Source organism: Coregonus lavaretus, assembly GCF_964263955.1.
Source record: "Coregonus lavaretus genome assembly, chromosome: 4".
In the NCBI taxonomy this organism is placed as follows: domain Eukaryota; kingdom Metazoa; phylum Chordata; class Actinopteri; order Salmoniformes; family Salmonidae; genus Coregonus; species Coregonus lavaretus.
In genome coordinates, this window is record NC_139991.1 from 74,867,235 (window position 1) to 74,886,313 (window position 19,079).

The window sequence follows — 19,079 nt, forward strand, 5'->3', positions numbered from 1 at the left end:
AATCTCACCTTTCTGGTAAAAATAGTTATACATTGCTGAGGTGTAGTCACTTTTGAGGACACAAGCTCAAGTACACAGGACAAATATGATACAAATATGGAAATATTAAATATTTTATATGATGTATTTTCTAGTCAACAAAACTGTATGAATAAGGCATGAAATTACTTATGCTTTCTAAATATAGTATAATCAAATTCTGAAACGACTAAATATAAGATTTCACCTTCCTTCCTTATAACTGTAAAATATATATTTGCATGTTTAGTGTTAGAGACAATTTGCATATTTTCTAAAGGTACTGTATCTGTTGATCAAAATGCCTGACCCCACCGCTGTGAACATTTTACATTTTAGTCATTTAGCAGACGCTCTTATCCAGAGTGACTTACAGTTAGTGAGTGCATACGTTATTTGCCCCCCCCCGTGGGAATCGAACCCACAACCCTGGCGTTGCAAACGCCATGCTCTACCAACTGAGCTACATCCCTGCCGGCCATTCCCTCCCCTACCCTGGAAGACGCTGGGCCAATTGTGCGCCGCCCCATGGGTCTCCCGGTCGCGGCCGGCTACGACAGAGCTGTGAACGTCACAGAGCTCTAGCCTGGCTTCCTGAACGTGTTACAAAATCACCTTTCGTCTCATATTAATCTTGTCCGTCTATGACAAACAGAAAGTGTTTTTTGTTTCAAATCTATTCATTATTTTAGATTACTTTGCTAAAGTTCGCTATAAATCGATCTCTGAATGTGCTAAAGTGATGAAACCATTCTCTCCTGCTGTGCTACGATGTAAGGATTCCAGTGCTTTGTAAGTATCAGCCAGGAGTTGGAAGAGCGAATTAAATGGTAGGAGGGACATCCAAGCTTCAAGCAGTGTCAGATCTCCTGTGTCCGTGAGAACCAGGGCTACCGCTCAATGCAAGCCATTTCAATCTACAATGTCCACAGATCAATTTAGAAGCTAATTTGTCAGTCGGTCGGAACAAGAACCACGCAGGTCCCCTAAACAGGGGACTTTACATTTAAAACTGTTTTAACAGTAACTTTATCATGTTCATTTGGTCTGGTATTTGCCTCATTAATTAATAAACACTGGTATTGTTTCCGGCCAGTTCAGAGGAAAATAACAAATGATAAGGTCAACCTGGTTTGTGTTGGGGATTTCTGTATCTCCAGGTCTTACTGGAAGTAGGCAAACTACTGAACTGTAACACATGTAACACATGTAACACAGTAGTACCAAGGGCTAAATATTTCAATATGTTGTTATGGGTGACATGGCCTTGGACCTGACTCTGTGTCTAAAGTACACTGGGGTTAGTAGTTCTTTTTAGATCTTTAATGGAATGGTTTCCCCATGACGACAGTAGTAAATAGAACTACAAAAAATCAGCCATGTTTCTTCATGTGGTCTGACACATTGCCCAGTGCAGTGAATGTTCCAGCACAACTCTCTGCTCGTGTCATTTCCCTCGTTGAAACAACCTTTCAGTTTAAGGTTTCACAGGTTGAGTCCCAAATGACAACTTATGGGGCCTGGTCAAAGTAGTGCACTAAAAAGGAAATAGGTTGCCATTTGCACTAAAAAGGAAATAGGTTGCCATTTGCGACACAACCAAGGTCTGTTTTCTTTCTTTTTTTGTGGCCACACAATCTATCCATAATGCATTTGCCAGCAGTGGGTATAATGAAAGTCCAAGCCACAAAAGTTTTATTTTAATCGGGTGGTTTTTCATCAGTGTAAGAAAAGCCCTACCCAATGATGATATTTTGCTTGTGTTACACCACACATGACTTGCTTTGGGCCGTGTGGGTTGTTTCATGTTGTTTCATGTTGTTTCATGAAATGTATCGCTTTGTAAATCTCAGTGCTTTACTTAGCTTCATAATTCTGTCAGATAAGATATAAAAGCCAAAATATGCAATGTTCCTCTCCTTAATCCCGAGCTGTACCTTCATATAATCACTTGCATGTGTTACACTGTCTGCTCTCCCCCCGTATTAGGCCTACTGGTATTCCAATTCTGTTTATTGTCGTTTTGACTGGAACAGTAGGGTTTTAGGTACTAGAGCCTTATGCACCCTGGTCAAAAGTAGTGCACTACACAGGGAATAGGTTGCCATTTGGGATGCAGACTGTGTTTACTAGCTCCCACTGTGAAATATGTTATCTCAGAGGAAGAGTCCCCATAAAGTGTCACCATTGGCAACAAATCCACGATTCCCAACATTCCCATCCCCAACGACATTCCAACCTTCTTTTGCAGATCCCATCTGTTCCAGAGGCTACGCTAGGCCGCGAGGAGTCAAATGTGGAGGTAAGTCCAATGTCAAGCATCAGCAGTTTTTCAATCTACAAAACCCATAACCTTTGCTAGGTGTCTCTGCCCATGACAAATGGCGGAAAAAGTCGCAAGGTTCCCCACGGTCTTCAGAGATAGATGGGAGGGGATTAGGGTAGCTGAAGGCTGGGACTAAAAACTAAAAACTAATGTAAAATATACTGTGTCCGTAAAATGTATATAGTATGTATAAGCTGGAAGTAGAAGCCTAAGTATTGGTGTCCATTAGTTTACTCCAATTAGGGGAGGGGTGGTAGGGTTAGGGGAAAATAATAAAGAAGGAAAATATATGAACAAAATATTTAAAATTATATATATATACAGTGCATTCAGAAAGTATTCAGACCCCTTGACTTTTTCCACATTTTGTTACGTTACAGCCTTAGTCTAAAATGGATTAAATAGTTTTTTCCCCTCATCAATCTACACACAATACCCCATAATGACAAAGCAGAAACAGGTTTTTCGAAATTTTTGCAAGTGTATTAAACATAAAAAACAGAAACCTTGTTTACGTAAATATTCAGATGGTTTGCTATGAGAAACGAAATTGAGCTCAGGTGCATCCTGTTTCCATGGATCATCCTTTAGATGTTTATACAACTTGATTGGAGTCCACCCGTGGTAAATTCAATTGATTGGACATGATTTGGAAAGGCACACAGCTGTCTATACAGTGGGGAAAAAAAGTATTTAGTCAGCCACCAATTGTGCAAGTTCTCCCACTTAAAAAGATGAGAGAGGCCTGTAATTTTCATCATAGGTATACGTCAACTGTGACAGACAAAATGAGAAAGAAAAAAACAGAAAATCACATTGTAGGATTTTTAATGAATTTATTTGCAAATTATGGTGGAAAATAAGTATTTGGTCAATAACAAAAGTTTCTCAATACTTTGTTATATACCCTTTGTTGGCAATGACACAGGTCAAACGTTTTCTGTAAGTCTTCACAAGGTTTTCACACACTGTTGCTGGTATTTTGGCCCATTCCTCCATGCAGATCTCCTCTAGAGCAGTGATGTTGTGGGGCTGTCGCTGGGCAACACGGACTTTCAACTCCCTCCAAAGATTTTCTATGGGGTTGAGATCTGGAGACTGGCTAGGCCACTCCAGGACCTTGAAATGCTTCTTACGAAGCCACTCCTTCGTTGCCCGGGCGGTGTGTTTGGGATCATTGTCATGCTGAAAGACCCAGCCACGTTTCATCTTCAATGCCCTTGCTGATGGAAGGAGGTTTTCACTCAAAATCTCACGATACATGGCCCCATTCATTCTTTCCTTTACACGGATCAGTCGTCCTGGTCCCTTTGCAGAAAAACAGCCCCAAAGCATGATGTTTCCACCCCCATGCTTCACAGTAGGTATGGTGTTCTTTGGATGCAACTCAGCATTCTTTGTCCTCCAAACACGACGAGTTGAGTTTTTACCAAAAAGTTCTATTTTGGTTTCATCTGACCATATGACATTCTCCCAATCCTCTTCTGGATCATCCAAATGCACTCTAGCAAACTTTAGACGGGCCTGGACATGTACTGGCTTAAGCAGGGGGACACGTCCCGCACTGCAGGATTTGAGTCCCTGGCGGCGTAGTGTGTTACTGATGGTAGGCTTTGTTACTTTGGTCCCAGCTCTCTGCAGGTCATTCACTAGGTCCCCCCGTGTGGTTCTGGGATTTTTGCTCACCGTTCTTGTGATCATTTTGACCCCACGGGGTGAGATCTTGCGTGGAGCCCCAGATCGAGGGAGATTGTCAGTGGTCTTGTATGTCTTCCATTTCCTAATAATTGCTCCCACAGTTGATTTCTTCAAACCAAGCTGCTTACCTATTGCAGATTCAGTCTTCCCAGCCTGGTGCAGGTCTACAATTATGTTTCTGGTGTCCTTTGACAGCTCTTTGGTCTTGGCCATAGTGGAGTTTGGAGTGGGACTGTTTGAGGTTGTGGACAGGTGTCTTTTATACTGATAACAAGTTCAAACAGGTGCCATTAATACAGGTAACGAGTGGAGGACAGAGGAGCCTCTTAAAGAAGAAGTTACAGGTCTGTGAGAGCCAGAAATCTTGCTTGTTTGTAGGTGACCAAATACTTATTTTCCACCATAATTTGCAAATAAATTCATAAAAAATCCTACAATGTGATTTTCTGGAAAATAAATTCTCAATTTGTCTGTCATAGTTGACATGTTCCTATGATGAAAATTACAGGCCTCTCTCATCTTTTTAAGTGGGAGAACTTGCACAATTGGTGGCTGACTAAATACTTTTTTTCCCCACTGTAAATAATAATAATAATAATAATAATATGCCATTTAGCAGACGCTGTTATCCAAAGCGACTTACAGTCATGCGTGCATACATTTTATTAAAAAAAATAATAATTGTGTATGGGTGGTCCCGGGGATCGAACCCACTACCTTGGCGTTACAAGCACCGTGCTCTACCAGCTGAGCTACAGAGGACCACATATATACAGTACCAGTCAAAAGTTTGAACACACCTACTCATTCAAGGGTTTTTCTTTATTTTTACTATTTTCTTCATTGTAGAATAATAGTGACGACATCAAAACTATGAAATCACACATATGGAATCATGTAGTAACCAAAAAAGTGTTAAACAAATCAAAATATATTTTATATTTGAGATTCTTCAAATAGCCACCCTTTGACTTGATGACAGCTTTGCACACTCTTAACCAGCTTCAACTGGAATGCTTTTCCAACAGTCTTGAAGGAGTTCCCACATATGCTGAGCACTTGTTGGCTGCTTGTCCTTCACTCTGCGGTCGGACTCATCCCAAACCATCTCAATTGTGTTGAGGTCAGGGGGTTGTGGAGGTAATCTGATGCAGCACTCCATCACTCTCCTTCTTGGTAAAATAGCCCTTACACAGCCTGGAGGTGTGTTTGGTCATTGTCCTGTTGAAAAACAAATGATAGTCCCACTAAGCCCAAACCAGATGAGATGGCGTATCGCTGTAGAATGCTGTGGTAGCCATGCTGGTGAAGTGTGCCTTGAATTCTACATAAATCACAGACAGTGTCACCAGCAAAGCACCCCCACACAATAGCACCTCCTCCTCCATGCTTTACGGTGGGAAATACACATGCGGAGATCATCCATTCACCCACACCGCGTCTCACAAAGACACGGCGGTTGGAACCAAAAATCTCCCATTTGGACTCCACCGGTCTAATGTCCATTGCTCGTGGTTCTTGGCCCAAGCAGGTCTCTTCTTCTTATTGGTGTCCTTTAGGAGCGGTTTCTTTGCAGCAATTCAACCATGAAGGCCTGATTCACACAGTCTCCTCTGAACAGTTGATGTTGAGATGTGTCTGTTACTTGAACTCTGTGAAGCATTTATTTGGGCTGAAATTTCTGAGGCTGGTAACTCTAATTAACTTATCTATATATATATAATTTTCTTTGTATTTTACCCCCTTTTTCTCCCCAATTTCGTGATATCAATTACCATCTTGTCTCATCGCTGCAACTCCCCAACGGGCTCGGGAGAGGCAAAGGTCGAGTCATGCATCCTCCGAAACATGACCCGCCAAAACCACGCTTCTTAACACCTGCCCCCTTAACCTAGAAGCCAGCTGCACCAATGTGTCGGAGGAAACACAGTTCAACTGACGACCGAAGTCAGCCTGCAGGCACCCAGGCCCGCCACAAGGAGTCGCTAGAGCGTGATGTGCCAAGTAAAGCCCCCCCGGCCAAACCCTCCCCTAACCCTGACAACGCTGGGCCAATTGTGCGCTGCCCTATGGGACTCCCGGTCACGGCCGGTTGTGACACAGCCTGGGATCAAACCCGGGTCTGTAGTGATGCCTCAAGCACTGCGATGCTGTGCCTTAGACCGCTGCGCCACTTGAGAGGCCCCCTTTGAAAGATTTTGATGAGAATTTCACACTTCCTACAGAGCTCTTCTTTGTTTACCAATCAGGACTCATCGGCATGTCCAGCCCCACCATTATCTCAGCTAATCATGACTAGCCAGGAAGGATCCTTTCTTTCTCCCTGTATAGCTCAGTGCTTTCTCCTTGGCTAAACTAGGCTCGTAATTTAACATTTGTATTCATTCAAGTTTTTAAGTAAGGCGCATGAAAGTTCACATGTTCAAGAAGGCAGTTCTGTAACAACAACAAAAAATGTTTTGTTTAAAAGGTCCTTCTGTGAAGTAGGAACTGGCTTCAAATGCCTCAGATCCTGTAAATGGTAAAAACAATTCTAGCCATTCTACATACGGAATACATCCAGAATGAAGACATTTATTTCTGCTCTGCTATGACAAATGCCCTTTTCTTGTGTTCCAATAACCCCAATTCCACAGTTTATCGAAAGGTCAGGGTCAATGAAGATAAGAAATGATGGCTTCTTTTAGTGACATGCTAAATGACCCTAAGACTTGAACTCCTATAATCTTAAGACCTTATCTCCTATGACCTTAAGAACTTATCTCCTATGACCTGTTCAAACTTTTGACTGGTACTGTATATATTTACTTTCAAAGGGCATTTTTCTCCTACTTTTCTCTCAAGTGGGATAACATGTTTATCAACTTTTAAAGCAGCATAACTTTCCCATGTTTCCTCCAACTACAGTGTGACGCTCTCTACTTTCATAAAATACAAAAATAAACAAATCACCTACATTTGCCATAAGCCTCAATAGAGAAATCCGGACACAAATGTAAAACAGAGTCATTGAGTGCTTAAAAACTATTTAAAGGAAAATGCTTAGTTGACTTATTGGGATAGGAAAAACGTATTAGGATGTGAACAATGTTTTCATATTGACAGACACTATCTGATAGTGTAGGGAGATGTCGTTCTTTGCCCATCCAGAATTCCCCAGTAACGGTTTTGATTGAATAGAATCAAATAGAGCCCATTGCAACAATCTTAGGAAAAAAGTTATATCTAGAACATAAAAGGGTTCTTCGGGTGTCCCCATAAAACCCTTTGAAGGACTCTTTTGTTTCCAGGTAGAACCCTTTTGGGTTCCATGTAAAACCCTTTCCACAGAGGGTTCTACCTAGAACCAAAAAGGGTTCGACCTAGAACCAAAAAGGGTTCGACCTGGAACCAAAAAGGGTTATCCTATGGGGACAGCCAAAGAATCCTTTTGGAACCCTTTTTTCTAAGAGTGTATACTATAATGGTAGCAAATGCATTATGACACAAATAAAGATTTCACCTCTGCACCTCTTGTCCCTCTCTGCTTGCTGTAGATGTGAACGAGTGCGTGGTCTTCCCAGGTGTGTGTCCCAACGGGCACTGTGTAAACACCAAGGGCTCCTTCAAATGCCAGTGTCCTGATGGTCTCACACTGGACTCCAGTGGCCGAGTGTGTGTGGGTGAGTGGACAACACTAAGGTTGCAAAATTCCCTAAACTTTCCCAAATATCCCTATTTTTTCAGAAATCCTGGTTGGAGTATTTCTGGAATAAGCTGTGAGGGAATCTTCCAACCTGGAATTCTTCAACTGAGATTTCGGAGAGAAAAAAATTTATTTTAGGAAATTACCGGAATGTTTTGCAACCCTAACAGACATAGTGATCCAATTAGTTGAAATACTCTCTTGGCCAGTTTCCAAGACACAGATTAAGTGTAGTCCTGGACTAAAAAGCTATTTCAATGGAAATTCTCTTTTTAGCCAGGTCTAGGTCAAATCGGTGTCCTGAAAACCTTTGGCCAAGGAGATGACTGAGAATTGTTGGTTGAAGCCGTAGGGGAGGGTTGTTGAGTAAGTTGCTTGTGCTGTGAAAGAAACTCCAGGGAAGTGACCGTTTTCTTTAAATAAAGTATTGTAAGAAAATAGACAATTTAACTGTACTGAACAAAAATATAAATACAACATGCAACAATTTCAGAGATTTTACTGAGTTACAGTTCATATAAGGAAAGCAGTCAATGGAAATGAATTCATTAGGCCCTGATCTATGGATTTCAAATGACTGGGAATACAGATATGCATATGCTGGTCACAGATACCTTAAAATAAAGGTAGGGACGTGTAGATGCGAGGAAAAAAAGACTTGCTTTCTAATTTGAAGCGCATGGCGCTTTTGACGCCGTTTGAAGCTCGCGGCCCATCTGTTTTCTGTCATTCACTACAGTGCATTCTAATTCCAGCGTGTACACGCTCATTCGATCTTCGTATTGATTTGGCCTTCATGCAGCGTGACACATCTCCTTCACATAGAGTTGATCAGGCTGTTGATTGTGGCCTGTGGAATGTTGTCCCACTCCTCTTCAATGGCTGTGTGAAGTTGCTGGATATTGGCGGGAACTGGAATGGTAGAGAAATTAACATTCAATTCTCTGGCAACTGCTCTGGTGAACATTCCTGCAGTCATAATGCCAATTGCACGCTCCCTCAAAACTTGAGACATCTGTGGCATTGTGTTGTGTGACAAAACTGCACATTTGAGTGGCCTTTTATTGTCCCCAGCACAAGGTGAACCTGTGTAATGATCATGCTGTTTAATCAGCTTCTTGATATGCCACACCTGTCAGGTGGATGGATTATCTTGGCAAAGGAGAAATTCTCACTAACATTTGAGGGAAATAAGCTTTTTGTGCGTATGGAACATTTCTGGGATCTTTTATATTCAATGAAACATGGGACCAACACTTTACATGTTGCGTTGATATTTTTGTTCAGTATACTTTTAAATAGTGTTCCAAGTAAAATTGTGTTCCCAAGTAACTAACTTCAGAAATTGTCCCAAATTTGTCCAAGTATTCCAAGTCATAAATATTCTGAATATTCCCAATATTGTATGATGATTTCCTATAATCCAATGGGAATTCCTCAAGAACATATACTTTTATAGTTGCATACGTTTAAATAATTCGTTTTTTAATTTATTTTACTGATGGTGTTAGTAGAGGAAGAGTGACCAGAAAGTAGACGCTGATGGCAAATCTCGAGTTGCTTTTAATTATTTCTGCCTCATACACCAATTCATATTATTACTCCTATGACCAGAGAACGTGAAATATTCCTCGATATTAAAAAAGACACAAGCCACTAATAATAACAACGCAAGCCTATCGATACAGTGTGTAGGGCGAGTGGAAGTAGGGAGAAGCTCGTTTTATGGCTTTATAAAAGTGTGGAATAAAGTGTTGACAGTGCTGAATAAAAACATAAACAAACTCGTAAAAACAGCAGCTCTTTGCTGTATTCGTTGACAGTCTCTCTCCAGTCATGGTTTTATAAGTTTAGAAATCTCACAGTATCAACTTCGCTGTGGGCTCGTGGAAACTGCACAGTGATCTGAGATATCTGATTGGCCAACGGTAGGCCTATAGGTGCACTTGATTTGTGTCCTGGCTGGGTAGGCTGAATTTGTACCTTCAGACACATGAAATTGTTCAAAATGGGAACACTTCGATTACCTGGCGCGCAGGGCAGCTGAATCAGGTGCACCTACCGCAAAAGAGCGCAACCCCCCCCCCCCCCCAAAAAAAACTACGTTGGATTTTTCATAGAAATGTTTGCAGATCGATGAGGAATCGAGCGGTTGGTGACCACTGATGTAAAGCGTTATCTAAATATGAACGCTACCTTAAAGCTGCAGTATGTAACTTTATGAGCGACCCAACCAAATGCATCTAGTAATGAGAGTTATAGATCTGTCATTCTCATTGAAAGCAGGTCTAAGAAGCGGTAGATCTGTTCTATGTGCGCTATTTCTATGCTTCCTGTTCTTAAGTTTTGTTTTTGCGTCTTTTACTTTCGGTTTTGTACACCAGCTTCAAACAGCTGAAAATACAATACTTGTGGTTAGTGAAAATATATTTCACAGCAGTTTAGATCATGTGTCAAACTCATTCCACGGAGGGCCAAGTGTCTGCGGGTTTTTACTTGATTGATGAATTAAGGTCACTGATTAGTAAGGAACTCCCCTCACCTGGTTGTCTAGTTCTTAACAGAAAGGAGAAACCAAAAACCAGCAGACACTAGGCCCTCCATGGAATGAGTTTGACACCCCTGGTTTAGAGGGTACAATGATTCTCTACCAGGGCTCTCCAACCCTGTTCCTGGAGTGCAACGGTCCTTTAGGGTTTCACTCCAACCCTTATCTAGCACAGCTGATTCTAATAATTAGCTGGTTGATAAACTGAACCAGGTTAGTTACAGCTGGGGTTGGAGCAAAAACCTATAGGAGGGTAGCTCTCCAGGAGCAGGGTTGGAGTTAACCTACAGGAGAGTTGCTCTCCAGGAACAGGGTTGGAGTTAACCTACAGGAGGGTAGCTCTCCAGGAACAGGGTTGGATTTAACCTACAGGAGGGTAGCTCTCCAGGAACAGGGTTGGAGTTAACCTACAGGAGGGTAGCTCTGCAGGAACAGGGTTGGAGACCCCTGCTCTACACTATTCATTGCTTGTTTTGTCACGTCAACGGAAACTAGGCTAACTTTTAGAATTTTAGCAACCAGGGGGTGGCGGAGCGATATCTGCATACTGCACCTTTTAATGTAACATATTCCTTAATATAAAGTGTTACCTTATTGTAAATGGTATGGTTACATTCCCCAGCAAGAAAACCAAAAATGTTGCTCAAACGGAAGGGGGAACTAACAAAGAGTCACTGATCAACAACCAAAACGAAACAGGTGGGGTTTTAGGAGGGGTTCTGAAAGACACTCTTGGGGGTGTCCACTGAACGTTGGCTAGCAACAACAACTGGGACCTAAAAGACACCCACTATGAGCGGCCACTAAATCTGCCCAAAAAGAGTCAAACAAAAGAAAAACCCACACCAAACTTAAAGACAGGAAGTACCTAAACCAAAAAGGTTGAGCAAACCGAAATCAGACAAAGAAATGTTTTTCAATAAATCAAATAGGAGTTGACCCTCCACATCTCTCAAGACCACTGGAGCACTGGGCCAGCCACTCCTGAATAGCACCTGGGCCAGCCACTCCTGAATAGCACCTGGGCCAGCCACTCCTGAATAGCACCTGGGCCAGCCACTCCTGAATAGCACCTGGGCCAGCCACTCCTGAATAGCACCTGGGCCAGCCACTCCTGAATAGCACCTGGGCCAGCCACTCCTGAATAGCACCTGGGCCAGCCACTCCTGAATAGCACCTGGGGCAGCACAGGTGAAATACCTTCCCACTAGCGAGACGGCAAACCAGCACAGGTGGAACACATATTGACTAACGAGGTGACACCAATCGGTGCGCTCTACGTGCTAAAATGCTATACGTGTTAAAAGTCCAACCTCAAAACATAAATGGAAAAAAACAAACCTGTAACAGAACCTTAATGTAAAGGGTTCCTTAATGTAAAGGGTTCCTTAATGTAAAAGGTTCCTTAATGTAAAGGGTTCCTTAATGTAAAGTGTTATCTTGTTAGTATCCTGTGGATTTCATGTTCGTATGTATTGACTGTTATGTGGATGTACTATAAACTTAAACACTACTCTACCTGCCAGACGTGCGGTCTGAGCACTGCTACCTGACGTGGGAAGAGGACTCGTGCGCCGAGCACGTGCCCGGGCGTTTCCGCATGGACGCCTGTTGCTGCACGATGGGCGCCGCCTGGGGGAAGGAGTGCGAGGCGTGCCCCCTGCCTGGCACCTCCGAGTATGACGCCCTCTGCCCCAGAGGCCCAGGCTTCGCCAACCGAGGAGACGTCCTCACCGGAAGGCCCTTCTATAAAGGTGAGGGAGTAGGGTTGCAAAAAGGTTGGTTGGTTCCCAAAATTCCCAGGTTTTTCAGAAATCCAAGTAGTTAGTGTCACTCCTCAATATAACATAATTTAGCAAACAGATAACAGGAAGTAAGGATAGGAAGTAGGACTAGGAAGTGATTAATATGCGTCTGTTATAGGAAGTAGGACTAGGTAGTGATTAATATGCATCTGTTATAGGAAGTAGGACTAGGTAGTGATTAATATGCATCTGTTATAGGAAGTAGGACTAGGTAGTGATTAATATGCGTCTGTTATAGGAAGTAGGACTAGGTAGTGATTAATATGCGTCTGTTATAGGAAGTAGGACTAGGTAGTGATTAATATGCATCTGTTATAGGAAGTAGGACTAGGTAGTGATTAATATGCGTCTGTTATAGGAAGTAGGACTAGGTAGTGATTAATATGCATCTGTTATAGGAAGTAGGACTAGGTAGTGATTAATATGCGTCTGTTATAGGAAGTAGGACTAGGTAGTGATTAATATGCATCTGTTATAGGAAGTAGGACTAGGTAGTGATTAATATGCATCTGTTATAGGAAGTAGGACTAGGTAGTGATTAATATGCATCTGTTATAGGAAGTAGGACTAGGTAGTGATTAATATGCATCTGTTATAGGAAGTAGGACTAGGTAGTGATTAATATGCGTCTGTTATAAGAAGTAGGACTAGGTAGTGATTAATATACGTCTGTTATAGGAAGTAGGACTAGGTAGTGATTAATATGCATCTGTTATAGGAAGTAGGACTAGGTAGTGATTAATATGCGTCTGTTATAGGAAGTAGGGCTAGGTAGTGATTAATATGCATCTGTTATAGGAAGTAGGACTAGGTAGTGATTAATATGCGTCTGTTATAGGAAGTAGGACTAGGTAGTGATTCATATGTATCTTTGTTATAATAGAAATCGGATCATTTGTTGACATGTCTCTCTTTGACAGACATCAATGAGTGTAAGGTGTTCCCCAGCATGTGTGTGCATGGCAAGTGCCGCAACACCATAGGCAGTTTCAGGTGCCACTGCGCCGGAGGGTTTTCCCTCGATATGGAAGAGCGCAACTGCACAGGTGAGACTATGACCACATTATGTCCCATTATTATGGGTAGAAATGATCTGTTAATACAGTTTGTCCCGATTGCTTGAACACTTTTCTCAAAATAGGGATCATTTTTGCAAAACAGTTAACACAGTCCACCAAACTGAAGCACTAACAAAACATCAAAACTTTTTAAAATACCTGTTAAAAAATCTTCATCGAAACAGTATCATTTGTCATCGAATCAGAATATTTATTTAGCAAAATTAACTAATATCTGTTCAAAGTTTATTTGTCGTGTACATGGTTTACAGCAGGTATAAATGATGCAGTGAAATGCTTACTAGCAAGCTCCCTCGACAGTGCACTACAAATATCAATATCAATTTAATAGATATAATAACATCTGTTCTGCTGTCCTCTGTGTGTGTTCAGACATCGATGAGTGTCGTATCTCTCCGGACCTGTGTGGCCAAGGGGTCTGTGTCAACACTCCTGGTAGTTTTGATTGTGAGTGCTTCGAGGGCTATGAGAGTGGCTTCATGATGATGAAGAACTGCATGGGTGAGTCCAACCTCTCTCTCTTCCTCACTCTACGCTATCTCTCTCTCTCTCTCTCTCTCTCTTTCTCTCTCTCTCTACAGTATCTTCTCTCTCTCTCTCTCTCTCTCTCTCGCTACAGTATCTCCTCTCTCTCTCTCTCTACAGTGTCTCTCTCTCTCTCTCCCTCACTCTACAGTATCTCTTCTCTTCTCTCTCTCACTCTCTACAGTATCTCTCTCTCGGTCTTTCTCTCTCTCTCTTTCTCTCTCTACAGTATATTCTCTCTCTCTCTCTCTCTCTCTACAGTATCTCTCTCTCTCTCTCTCTCTCTTTCTCTACAGTATCTCCTCTCTCTCTCTCTCTACAGTATCTCTCTCTCGCTCTCTTTCTTTCTCTCTACAGTATCTCCTCTCTCTCTACAGTATCTCTCTCTCTCTTCCTCTCTCTACAGTATCTCCTCTCTCTCTCTCTCTACAGTATCTCCCCTCTCTCTCTACAGTATCTCCCCCCTCTCTCTCTCTCTCTCTCTCTCTCTCTCTCTCTCTCTCTCTCTCTCTCTCTCTCTCTCTCTCTCTCAATTTCAATTTAAGGGCTTTATTGGCATGGGAAATATGTTTACATTGCCAAAGCAAGTGAAGTAGATAATAAACAAAGGTGAAATAAACAATAAAACATTTACAGTAAACATTACACTCACAAAAGTTTCAAATGAATAGAGACATTTCAAATGATCATATTATGGCTAAAAACAGTGTTATAACGATGTGCAAATAGTTAAAGTACAAAAGGGAAAATAAATAAACATAAATATGGGTTGTATTTACAATGATGTTTGTTCTTCACTGGTTGCCCTTTTCTTGTGGCAACAGGTCACAAATATTGCTGCTGTGATTGCACACTGTGGTATTTCACCCAATAGATATGGGAGTTTATCAAAATTGGATTTGTTTTCACATTCTTTGTGGGTCAGTGTAATCTGAGGGAAATATGTGTCTCTAATATGGTCATACATTTGGCAGGAGATTGGGAAGTGCAGCTCTGTTTCCACCACATAGCCTCTCTTCTCTTGAGAGCCAGGTCTGCCTACGGCGGCCTCTCTCAATAGCAATGTTCACTGAGTCTGCTTTTCTTAAGTTTGGGTCAGTCACAGTGGTCAGGTATTCTGCCACTGTGTATTCTCTGTTTAGGGCCAAATAGCATTCCAGTTTGTTCTGTTTTTTGGTAAATTCTTTCCAGTGTGTCAAGTAATTATCTTTTTGTTTTCTTATGATTTGGTTGGGTCTAATTGTGTTGCTGTCCTGGGGCTCTGTGGGGTCTGTTTGTGTTTGTGAACAGAGCCCCAGGACCAGCTTGCTTAGGGGACTCTTCTCCAAGTTCATATCTCTGTAGGTGATGGCTTTGTTATGGAAGGTTTGGGAATCGCTTCCTTTTAGGTGGTTGTAGAATTTAACGGCTCTTTTTTTTCTGGATTTTGATAATTAGCGTGTATCTGCCTAATTCTGTTCTGCTTGCATTATTTGTTGTACACGGAGGATGTTTTTGCAGAATTCTGCATGCAGAGTCTCAATTTCGTGTTTGTCCCATTTGTGGGCTATTGATTTCAATAAATTTTGTAGCATTTTTTAAATGTTTGCGTCATATTTCTTTGCATACTTTCCGTTTAAGTTTGCATCGATGCATGCTTCAAAATATGTACAAACTGAGTACGCATTCGAGAAGTGACCTCCGTGCTCCGTTTCGTATAATTGATTCCATAGAATGATGTCTTACCTTGTCCATGGACTGCTTCTAGGCATGTGTAATACAACTAGAACATGTTTTATTGAACAGGTAGGACCGCAGAGAGAAGATAGGAATGATATCGAGTCAAAGGGCAGTGGGCCGGTGTCGAACCCATGGCAACTCCGGCATATATGTTGCCGGGGTCGGTGGCACTAGCCACCGGACCACACAGGCCCACTGGACAATGTTTATTTTTATTTTTTATAAAGGACAAGTGTTGGTGACATGTTAGGGAGTTTCTCTGTCATCCCGTGTGTTACTAATACTGAATTCCCTGTTGTGTGTGTTCTCTCAGACATAGACGAGTGTGAGCGCGACCCCTCCCTGTGTCGTGGGGGGTCTTGTGAGAACACAGAGGGCAGCTACGAGTGTGCATGCCCCCCAGGACACCAGCTCAGCGTGGACGGGGCAGTGTGCGAGGGTGAGTAAGCAGCAAATACTGAACACACTGTAAATGTGAGGCCTCAGTACACATAACAAATACTGAACACACTGTAAATGTGAGGCCTCAGTACACATAACAAATACTGAACATGTAACAAATTCTAAGCATGAAACAGACAGACCAAATGAACACACAACAGTTACTGAACATTCTAACTAATGTTTATTACTTTACATTAATGTGCCAAAAACCCAGTCTACATCGTAAACATCATGACAAAATACTCAACAACATGTAGGGTTCTTCTCAACAACATGTAGGGTTCTTCTCAACAACATGTAGGGTTCTTCTCAATAACATGTAGGGTTCTTCTCAACAACATGTAGGGTTCTTCTCAACAACATGTAGGGTTCTTCTCAACAACATGTAGGGTTCTTCTCAATAACATGTAGGGTTCTTCTCAACAACATGTAGGGTTCTTCTCAACAACATGTAGGGTTCTTCTCAACAACATGTAGGGTTCTTCTCAACAACATGTAGGGTTCTTCTCAATAACATGTAGGGTTCTTCTCAACAACATGTAGGGTTCTTCTCAACAACATGTAGGGTTCTTCTCAACAACATGTAGGGTTCTTCTCAACAACATGTAGGGTTCTTCTCAACAACATGTAGGGTTCTTCTCAACAACATGTAGGGTTCTTCTCAACAACATGTAGGGTTCTTCTCAACAACATGTAGGGTTCTTCTCAACAACATGTAGGGTTCTTCTCAACAACATGTAGGGTTCTTCTCAACAACATGTAGGGTTCTTCTCAACAACATGTAGGGTTCTTCTCAACAACATGTAGGGTTCTTCTTAACAACATGTAGGGTTCTTCTCAACAACATGTAGGGTTCTTCTCAACAACATGTAGGGTTCTTCTCAACAACATGTAGGGTTCTTCTCAACAACATGTAGGGTTCTTCTCATTAGATATGTAGGATTCTTCTCATTAGACATGTAGGGTTATATTCGGGTTGGAACCAAAATTATTTTCCAATCGTTTCGTTCTGAACTGAACCACTATTTTTTTCGTTCCGTTACACTGTTCCGACCAGCAAAATAAAGTTTGGAACCGGTTCGAACACAAAAAAAGTACCAGTTCCTTTTTTAACCTGTGAAATCAATTGTTTTTTACATTTTGCTCATTAAATTACATTTACATTTACATTTTAGTCATTTAGCAGACGCTCTTATCCAGAGCGACTTACAGGAGCAATTAGGGTTAAGTGCCTTGCTCAAGGGCACATTTACGTCATTTAGCAGACGCTCTTATCCAGAGCGACTCACAAATTGGTGCATTCACCCTATAGCCAGTGGGATAACCACTTTACAATTTTTTTTTTGGGGGGGGGGGGGGGGGGGGGTAGAAGGATTACTTTATCCTATCCCAGGTATTCCTTAAAGAGGTGGGGTTTCAAATGTCTCCGGAAGTTGGTGAGTGACTCCGCTGTCCTGGCGTCGTGAGGGAGCTTGTTCCACCATTGGGGTGCCAGAGCAGCGAACAGTTTTGACTGGGCTGAGCGGGAACTATGCTTCCGCAGAGGAAGGGGAGCCAGCAGGCCAGAGGTGGATGAACGCAATGCCCTCGTTTGGGTGTAGGGACTGATCAGAGCCCGAAGGTACAGAGGTGCCGTTCCCCTCACTGCTCCATAGGCAAGCACCATGGTCTTGTAACGGATGCGAGCTTCAACTGGAAGCCAGTGGAGTGTGCGGAGGAGGGGGGTGACGTGAGAGAACTTGGGAAGGTTGAACACCAGACGGGCTGCGGCGTTCTGGATGAGTTGTAGGGGTTTAATGGCACAGGCAGGGAGGCCAGCCAACAGCGAGTTGCAATAATCCAGACGGGAGATGACAAGTGCCTGGATTAGGACCTGTGCCGCTTCCTGTGTAAGGCAGGGTCATACTCTCCGAATGTTGTAGAGCATGAACCTGCAGGAGCGGGTCACCGCCTTGATGTTAGCGGAGAACGACAGGGTGTTGTCCAGGGTCACGCCAAGGCTCTTCGCACTCTGGGAGGAGGACACAACGGAGTTGTCAACCGTGATGGCGAGATCATGGAACGGGCAGTCCTTCCCCGGGAGGAAGAGCAGCTCCGTCTTGCCAGGGTTCAGCTTGAGGTGGTGATCCGTCATCCATACTGATATGTCTGCCAGACATGCAGAGATGCGATTCGCCACCTGGTTATCAGAAGGGGGAAAGGAGAAGATTAGTTGTGTATCGTCAGCGTAGCAATGATAGGAGAGGCCATGTGAGGATATGACAGAGCCAAGTGACTTGGTGTATAGGGAGAAAAGGAGAGGGCCTTGAACTGAGCCCTGGGGGACACCAGTGGTGAGAGCACGTGGTGCGGAGACAGCTTCTCGCCACGCCACTTGGTAGGAGCGACCGGTCAGGTAGGACGCAATCCAGGAGTGAGCCGCGCCGGAGATGCCCAGCTCGGAGAGGGTGGAGAGGAGGATCTGATGGTTCACAGTATCAAAGGCAGCAGACAGGTCTAGAAGGACAAGAGCAGAGGAGAGAGAGTTAGCTTTAGCAGTGCGGAGAGCCTCCGTGACACAGAGAAGAGCAGTCTCAGTTGAATGACCAGTCCTGAAACCTGACTGGTTTGGATCAAGAAGGTCATTCTGAGAGAGATAGCAAGAGAGTTGGCTAAAGACGGCACGCTCAATAGTTTTGGAAAGAAAAGAAAGAAGGGATACTGGTCTGTAGTTGTTGACATCAGTGGGATCGAGTGTTGGTTTTTTGAGAAGGGGAGCAACTCTCGCTCTCTTGAAGACGGAAGGGACATGGCCAGCGGTCAAGGATGAGTTGATCAGCGAGGTGAGGTAGGGGAGAAGGTCACCGGAGATGGTCTGGAGAAGAGAGGAGGGGATGGGGTCAAGCGGGCAGGTTGTTGGGCGGCCTGCAGTCACAAGTCGCAGGATTTTATCTGGAGAGAGAGGGGAGAAAGAAGTCAAAGCATAGGGTAGGGCAGTGTGAGTAGGACCAGCAGTGTCATTAGACTTAACAAACGAGGATCGGATGTCGTCAACCTTCTTTTCAAAGTGGTTGACGAAGTCATCCACAGAGAGAGAGGAGGGGGGGGGGAGGGGGGGAGGATTCAGGAGGGAGGAAAATGTGGCAAAGAGCTTCCTAGGGTTAGAGGCAGATGCTTGGAATTTAGAGTGGTAGAAAGTGGCCTTAGCAGCAGAAACAGATGAAGAAAATGTAGAGAGGAGGGAGTGAAAAGA

General features: G+C 43.0%; 1 protein-coding gene across 1 annotated transcript in view; it reads left to right on the forward strand.

The window, feature by feature from the left end:
- fbn2a (fibrillin 2a) overlaps positions 1-19,079 on the forward strand; it is a gene marked incomplete at both ends in the record, with an annotated part of 247,780 nt that overhangs the window by 152,843 nt on the left and 75,858 nt on the right. Inside the window, 6 exons of the mRNA XM_084159776.1 lie at positions 2,270-2,320; positions 7,579-7,704; positions 11,802-12,029; positions 13,001-13,126; positions 13,532-13,660; positions 15,717-15,842. Coding sequence (XP_084015902.1) covers positions 2,270-2,320; positions 7,579-7,704; positions 11,802-12,029; positions 13,001-13,126; positions 13,532-13,660; positions 15,717-15,842 — 786 coding nt within the window. The remainder of the gene's footprint in view (positions 1-2,269; positions 2,321-7,578; positions 7,705-11,801; positions 12,030-13,000; positions 13,127-13,531; positions 13,661-15,716; positions 15,843-19,079) is intronic.